The 7,972-nt window shown below is 56.0% G+C and overlaps 1 protein-coding gene across 7 annotated transcripts in view; it reads right to left on the bottom strand.

The window, feature by feature from the left end:
* MEIS3 (Meis homeobox 3) overlaps window positions 1-7,740 on the bottom strand; it is a 12,739-nt gene extending 4,999 nt beyond the window's left edge. For 3 of the 7 annotated variants that reach the window (XR_003791225.1, XM_029206390.1, XM_029206381.1), the window contains exons 1-8: window positions 7,493-7,740; window positions 5,517-5,698; window positions 5,137-5,296; window positions 4,990-5,040; window positions 3,795-3,845; window positions 3,465-3,614; window positions 588-699; window positions 255-403 (exon numbers count right to left, since the gene is read on the bottom strand). Coding sequence is in view for 5 of the 7 variants with exons in the window: in XM_029206390.1 (XP_029062223.1) it covers window positions 255-403; window positions 588-699; window positions 3,465-3,614; window positions 3,795-3,845; window positions 4,990-5,040; window positions 5,137-5,296; window positions 5,517-5,698; window positions 7,493-7,504 (867 nt within the window). In the remaining 2 variants the exon portion in view is untranslated. Of the gene's footprint in view, window positions 1-254; window positions 404-587; window positions 700-3,464; window positions 3,846-4,989; window positions 5,041-5,136; window positions 5,297-5,516; window positions 5,699-7,492 lie in introns of all 7 variants that reach the window. The other 4 variants (XM_029206407.1, XM_029206398.1, XR_003791221.1 and 1 more) reach the window with 3 other exon arrangements.
* Window positions 7,741-7,972: the final 232 nt, after the last annotated feature.

Consider the following 7,972-nt stretch of genomic DNA (forward strand, 5'->3'; position numbering starts at 1 on the left):
CCTCCCGCCTCTGGGTCTCGAGTTTCCCTCAATACTTCCCTGCTGCCTCAGCCTCCCGCCTCTGGGTCTCGAGTTTCCCTCAATCCTTCCCTGCTGCCCCAGCCTCCCGCCTCTGGGTCTCGAGTTTCCCTCAATCCTTCCCTGCTGCCTCAGCCTCCCGCCTCTGGGTCTCTCTCCGGGCCTCGGTTTCTGTGTAGCCATCCTTCTCCCTCTCTCTCTCTGCTCACCCCGCACCAGGGCCGCAGGGCTCTCACCGAGAGGTGCTGGAACAACCAGGCTCTCATGATGTTGGTGGCCACCTTGGGGAAGATCCCTCTCTTCTTGTTCTGCCGGCGCTCATGATCCAGCTCTTCGTCCTCTCCCCCAGAACTGGGAGAGGCCACATTTGTGTCTAGTCCATCTCCTGAGCAGGGAGAGGCATGCTGTGCTGGGGACGGGAAAGGTGGGGGACCAGAGGGACCCAGAACTCTCCCCCAAGGCACCACTCCACACCCCAGTCATCCTTGCCCCTCTGGAAGTCCTACCTGCTATCTAACTTCAATCCTCAGACTGACTCCCACCTTCCCTCCACCTCTCAAGCTTCTCACCTTGGTCACTGGAGTTGTCACCACTCTGGGAGGCCAGGCCCCCACTGGATGGACCCGGGGTCCCCAAATGTACAGACCCGCTGTCTTCATGGTCTCTAATCCATGTAGTATTCTGGAAAATAAGAGTTGGAAGTCAGTGCCAAGGCTTGGGGTATAATATACTACAGTGGCTAAGACCACGGGCTCTGGAGCTAGGAGTCCTGAGTGTGAAGACTGTGTCTGCCTCTTTCCTGGCTGTGTGTGACCTTGGGCAAGTCACTTCACCTCTCTGTGCCTCAGTTTCCTCAACTGCAAAAATGGAGGACAACCATCCCCACCCCCCTCACAGAGTGTGGTAAGGATTCAGTGAGTTAATTTACGTAAAGGCACACCGCAATCACTCAAGAAAGATGAGCTTGTACAGATCTCTGGCACCTGATCAGAAATCCCGGGAAGCCAGCGCTCTTTCAAAATTCAAAACTTTTCATATCTTTAGGCAGTGCACACGCCATGTATTTCCTGACACCTCCACAGTGTCTGGGGCATAACCTCGTCATCAAACTCATGAACATTTCTGCAGCAAAATGGATGAATATTTAACTAAGTGGAATAAATAAAGGCTATAAATAGCCTCTCAGTTCAGGTCAGATTTTGCTGCCAAATAAATTTGCACTAAACTTATGGGGAAAAAAACACCAACTTCTAGTTTTCAGAGATTTGGTGGTCTCCAGATTGCAGATCAGGGAGTCGGGGGTTGTATTTTCTTTATCCAAAGTCCTACACACTTTGAGGAACTTGACAATGTGTTGAATTCACCCCCTGCCCCAGCTCTGTGTCCCAGGAGGCCTACCCACCTGTATAGATACATCATTTCTTTGCCATTTGGTTTAAGGTTCTTCAGTTGTTGGGAGGCAGACTGGGTGGAAGTGGGGATGGCAACAGCCGCCTGCTGTTGCTGAGCCCTGGGGTACACCCCTGCCCCTGGTGAATGTCCTAGACCCTGCCCTCTGCTTTGTAATTAGTCTCTCACCCCTGCAAATGGATGCATCATTTGTGTCCTTCCAGGGCTCAGCCTGAGACACAGCACCTTAGAGAAGCTTTCTCCGGGCTCAGAACATCTGTGTGGAATTTAGAGTTTGAGGGCTTTGGGGATGGGTTGTGTGCAAACGACAGAATCATTAGGTCTGAAGGCTTTTGAGCATTGCTGGAATTGTCACCCTGCCCTTCTGGCATTGGATCTGATCGGATGAGCGTCCGTGTCAGTGTACCTGAAGTTGTCCTGAGACTGTCATGCAGCATGCAAGTGTGAATGTGCTTACGTCCGTGCCCGACAAGGCAAGGTGGTCCCTGGAGAAGAGGTGTCATGTGGGCAGAGCTAAGACATGCAGCCGTATTTGAGCGTGGTTGTGTCACTCTCTCAACCGGCCAGGTGGCTATACCTGGCAAATGCAAGGCTACATTTATTTTTCTAAGCCTGTGGCTGTAGTTCTAGGGGTTGGTGTCCTATTTGGGAGACAGTGTGTGGTTATCCTGAGTCCTGCATGAGTGGGCAGGCAGCTCCGTGATTCTTTGGCGGGGGATGATGGCCAGAGGAGTGTGTTGGCAGCTGTGTGAAGATATAGGATGTGGCTATGCCTCCAAGGGAGCTGTAACTGACCAGCACACGCACGGCGTGCTACTGGGCAGGTGCATAATACGGGTTGTGGGGCAGAGGGTCCTTGAGGCTCATCTGTGACTGCTGTGTGCGCATGCTCCAGTCTGCGTAGTTGTGGTATGGCCACGTGCCTGTATTTGGGTGTGGGTGTCATGTTGTATAATTGCTGCGTTGATAGTGTGACCGCCTCGTGGGTATGGGCCTCACTGGGATCCGCAGAGCTGTTGTGTGATTGTTGCCTGGGTGCCTAAGTCTATGAAACTATTGTCTGATTGATTCTGAGACTGAATGAATCTGGGGCCACGTGGCCATTGAGTGGCAAGTTGTGTGCCCACACCTACAGTAGTCCAATTGTTAAGAGGCTAGGGTAGGACTTCCCTGGTGGCGCAGTGGTTAAGAATCTGCCTGCCAATGCAGGGGACACGGGTGCAAGCCCTGGTCTGGGAAGATCCCACATGCCGTGGAGCAACTAAGCCCGTGCGCCACAACTACTGAAGCCCGCGCGCCTAGAGCCCGTGCTCCGCAACAAGAGAAGCCACTGCAGTGAGAAGCCCGTGCACTGCAAGGAAGAGTAGCCCCCGCTCGCCGCAACTAGAGAAAGCCTGCATGCAGCAACGAAGACCCAATGCAGCCAAAAATAAAGAAAGAAATTTATAAAAAAGAAAAAGAGGTTAGGGTAGCGTGTGTGTGTGTGTGTGTGTGCAGGCACTGTTGTTGCTCTGGGTCTAAGTGTGGCTGTAGCTGAGTTTATGTCGTAGGATCTGGGGCCATTTGGCTCCATCTCCAGCTGGGTGGCTGTTACGTTGTTGAGGTGTGTGTACTGCACGCACACACACACACACACACACACACTCTCTCTCTCTCTAGAACAGCAGTGTCTCAATCAGGCTGTGCGATCTACGATGCTATTATGCTGTTGGGCTGTGAGTGTTTAAGTATGTGGCACAGCTATCACCTGACTGTGAGTGTAAGGGGTTTTGTGGCTGTTTGTGAACCTATGTGGGTGTAGCCAAGTCTATACGTGGCACCTGCAGCTGTTGGGGTGTGTATGCGTCCTGTCATCCAGCTGTATTGCAGTCTGTGTGGCTGTTGCATAGTTGGTGCCTGTCCTGTGGTCAGGCCATGTCTGACTGTGGCTGTCTGAGGCTGTGTGGTGTGTTGTGTGTGCCCTGATACTGGAACCCAGCTCTCTGGGCATGCCTTTGGTTTCAGGGCAATGCCTGTCGCCCCATCCTGGGGCCCACCTGATCTGGGAGGCTCGGGCAGGAGGCCGGGTAGTCATCGAGATCCTCCCTGCAGCCGCCGTCCCGATCCTCGATGACCAGGTCGACGGGCATCTTTCCCTTGAGGCAGGTGATGTAGCGGTGACAGAAGTTGTCGCACAGGTCGTGGACCTGAGGGGGCACCGGGGTACTGGGGGGGCCACCCGGGGGCCAGGGCTGGGGTGTATAGGGATGGGGGTGGCCTTCTGCTCCAACTCTGGTGGGGAGAGAGCCTGAAGGAGGGGTGGAGGGGGCAAGAAGGGAAGGGATGGGGGGCAAGTGAGGGCGTGAGGGGAAGTGAGGAGCACTCACCTTCTCCAGCTCCAGCAGGTGGAAACGGAGCACTTGAATGGCTTGTATCATCTGAAAACAGAGACACAAGAGGGGAGGGAGAGAGGGAGCGAGGGAGCGAGACAGAGAAGAAGGAAGAGGAGAAGGTGAAAAAAGAGAAGAAGGAGGAGGAGGAGAAGAAGAGGAAGAAGAAGGAGAAGGAGAAGGAGGAGGAGGAGGAGGAGGAGGAGGAGGAGGAGAAGGAGAAGAAGGAGGAGAAGGAGAAGAAGGAGAAGGAGAAGGAGAAGTAGAAGAAGATGAAGGGGAGGAGGAAGAAGAAGAGAGAGAAACAGAAAAAGTGTATTGGATGACAAACAGAAAAAAGAGTGCAAAGAGAGACAAAGACAAAACGACAGGGGCAGAGAGAAACAGAGAACAGAGATGAAGACCCAGAATTAAGGAACAAGGAAGTGTGAGATTGAGATCAGAGACAAAGAAAGAGAAGCAAGAGGTGCAAGAGACAGAAGAGGACCCATCACAAGAAGAGTGAGCTAAGGTATGCTCTAATAATAGCACCACATCCTTTGCCTGCTTGCCCTTGGATTCATTTCCCACCCTTCACCTGAAAACTACATTTCCCAGAGTCCTTTGCCAAAGGGTTCAGCCAATAGGAAGCTCTGGTGGGAGCTGGAAAGCAAAAGGAAGGGACAAGTCGGGGTATTTCTCTGTCTCTCTCCCTCTCCTCCTTCTCTTCCCTTTCTCCCTCTTCTCTCTCCTCTCCTCTCTCCTTTACAGCTAACTGCTTTTATTCATTTTGATGTGAGCCCTGTTCTGACTGATAGAACAGCAAACACTTAATGAGTCCCCATTCAGTGCCAGGCATTGTGCTACATGCTTGACTCTCTTTAACTCATTATACACTCGCAACAGCCCTACAAGCTAGAAATTATTACTAGCTACACTTTACAGATGAGGAAAACGGGGCCCAGGGAGATGGAACTACTTGCCCTGGTTCTTAGAACTAGTAAGTATAGAGCTGGGATTCGAACTCAGGCCATCGAGTCCCTGTTCTCAAACTCTAGGCTACACTGCATTGCAAATGGGCAACAATTATCACTATTTGAGGACGTGGGCCAGGCGGTCTCCTCTTTGCTCCCACAACCAATCCCAGGGCTATGGAGAGTGGAACAGGAGACCCCCTTGGAGGAGAAGGAGTTGGGGAGGGCCCAGGTCTCACCAGATTGTCCAGCTCCGGGTTGGAGGAGAAGAGAGGCCTCTCGGAGCGGACCTGGGAGAAAGAGAGAGGCCATGGAGGGCACATCCTGTCTCCTGCCCACCCCACTTCACTGGTTCTCCTGGCGCACAGCGGATGGTGGGTGCCCACCTGCTTGGCAAAGGCTGCGATGTCCTCATTGAAGGAATCGGAGGAGCATACGTCACTGCCTGGGGGTGTGCCCAGCCCAGTCCCAGCCCCATCACGGGGAGAACACGTGGCCAATTCACATTTCTCAAAGACCAGGGCCAGCAGCGGGAAGAGCGGGTGTCTGGGGAAAGCAGGGGGTGAGAGTTCACGAGGGGAGGGCAGGGGGGCTGGGAAGTATGGCGCAACCGGGAGGTGGAGAGGAGACCCAGAGGGAAGAGGTGGAGAGACAGAGACAGAGTGAGACAGAGTCAGAGAAGAGAAACATATCCAGAGAGACAAAGAAACAGGGCGGGGGGCACATCCCGAGACCCCATGGAGCCCTCAGCCTTGTCCCCACTCACCCGTAGATCTCATCCTTCTCCCTCCTCAGGCCATCACTATCCAAGCCCAGGGGCGGGGGCTGGGGAGGCCGGTGGGGGCCGTAGGGCCCGGGGGCTCTCGGTGCCGAGGGCACTGCCTCCGAGAAGCCAGCCAGGGCTGCAGTGCTGTCCACGATGCCGGGGTAGTGGGGCAGCTCATCGTACTGGGTGGGGGGAGGTGAGAGGGGAAGAGCCCCAGGGACGTGTCAGCACCAACAAGAAACCTCCCTACCCTCGCATCCAGGAAATGCCCCCTCCTTGCCCCAGTCACCTGCCCTACTGTCCCCAAGTGTCCCAGCCTTGCTCCCTTAGGCCCCCGATGTCCCATGGAGCTGTCTGGGTGGGACTGAAGGCCCTGTCCTCAAGCCTTCCCTTGGACCCGTGGACTGTGAAAAATGTCCCGTCAGAGATTCCCAGTGTGTGGGCAGGAGGGTGCAGGGGAGAGAGACTGACCCAGGTCCTGGATCTGAGGGTCAGGGTTGCGGGGGGTCAGGGATTGGCTGGCTGGTAACTGCTAGCTTCTCACAGAGAGTTAGGGGGAGAGAGATTCAGAGAGAGGGAGAGAGATGTGAGAGAAGAGAGAGACTGGGAGGGAGATGCAAGAGAAAGACAGAGAGAAGGAGAGATTAGAGGGAGAGAGAGAGAGGGAGGGAGAGAAATGGTGAGAGAGACAAAAAAGGTGGAGAAAGAGACAAGAGATAAAGAGAGATGTAGAGTCAGAGGGAAGAGAAGAGAGGGAGAGAGATACACACAGGGAGAAGATACAGGAGAAACAGGCAAAGGGAGACAGGGGGCAGAGAGAGAGAGAGAGAGAGGCAGAGACAGAGAGACAGAGAAGGGGAGAGAGAGGAGGAGAGAGAAATCGATTCTCGCTCATGGGCACTGCCCATCAAAGCAGTGCATTGTTTGTACACAAATGTACGCATACAGTCTCCCCCGCTTCAATTTCACTTCCCAGATGAATATGCACGTCTGAGTGCATCTTAACTTGTCACACTCCACTCCCCATGTGGACCCACCACACGCGCGCGCACACACACACAGCCAAAAGCCAGGCGCAGGAATGAATGAGTGGGTGAATGAATCAATGCATTAGACATTTAGCACAGTGCCTGGCGCACATTCAATAAACACTTGTTGAACCAAAGTATAACCCGGTTCAACCACACAAACGCACTTGTGCCAACAGCCCCAAAGAGAAATCACGCGTGAGATTTCTGTGTCCTGTCATCACAGAAGCACACGCACCGGTGAAGCCAGGGGACCTTTAAGTCACGCACGTCCAATCCTTTCCTCGGAGATGAAGAAAATGAGGTTCAAAGAGGCAAAGGGACTGGAGAGGGGGAGGTACCAGTGTTCCTGCCATAGCGGGTGTGTGCACGGAGGGCTCTGAGTGTGTGTGTGTCTTTCCTTTTCTCCTAACTTCTCCTGAGCACTGAAGTTAAATCCAACTGCCTCCCCCCCCACTGTTCATCGCACATCTCAGGATGTCCTCGAATCCTGCGGTATTCCTGCCCCCCTCCACCCCCAAAGGTGCCTGCTCACCTCTTTGCCTGTCTCTCCAACCCCAGGACAGCGGAAGAGAATCCCTTGGCCCTGCCTGGTGAGACCCACCTCTCCCAGCACTGTCCCCACGCCTAACCCTCTAGAGGACATGAAACAAAAGTAGACCAGGGAGAAGGATGGGAGAGGGACGAAAAAGAAGGGGGGGGGGTAGGATAAAGGGCCTGAGATGGAGGGGAGACCAGGGGCAGAGAGGGGAGACTGAGGGGCAGAGAGAGGGGAGACCCGGGGTTAGGAAGAGGGGAGATTCAGGGGCAGCGAGAGAGGAGGCAGAGAAAGAGATGGTGGAGAGAGCGGGATGGGCTGATGGGGGCCAGAGCTCCCCAGGGAGGAGATGGAAGGATGGGGGATGCGACCACCGGCCGGGGCACAGGATCGTCCGCCCTCAGACCTACCCTCCGGGCCATGGGCTGATGCCGGCGGCAGCTCCCGGGTCCCTCCAGGGCCTGGCCGGCGGGGAGGGCGCAGCCAGGGGCAGCGGCCCCAGATGGCCCGAGGGGCCGACGCCAGGGGGTGGGGCAGGAGGCTGGGTGCCCGGCCCCCCCACCCCCACCGCCGTCAGCGGCAGGCGCCGGGCCGTACGGAGGCTCCGAGCATGGACCCCCAGCCTCCTGCCCCCGCGGGGGTCACAGCTAGGGGCTCCTGCCAGCGAGGGCAGGGGCGAGAAGGCGGGGGAGGGCCGCCCGAGGCCCCCTCCCCGGGGCCCCCAGTCCCTCCCCCGGGTCCTGGGAGGATGGAACCAGCCCGAGATCCACAGACCGAGAGGCGGGGGAGAGGGGGGCGCGAGGGGGCCCGGCCCGGGGGGCGGGCGGCGGGCGGCGGCTCCCAGCGCGTGCGGGGTCCCGGCGTTGGCGGGCCGGAGGGATGCTGGCGGC

This window comes from Monodon monoceros, unplaced genomic scaffold (genome assembly GCF_005190385.1).
Source record: "Monodon monoceros isolate NGI ecotype Baffin Bay Population unplaced genomic scaffold, NGI_Narwhal_1 Super_Scaffold_10, whole genome shotgun sequence".
In the NCBI taxonomy this organism is placed as follows: Eukaryota; Metazoa; Chordata; class Mammalia; order Artiodactyla; family Monodontidae; genus Monodon; species Monodon monoceros.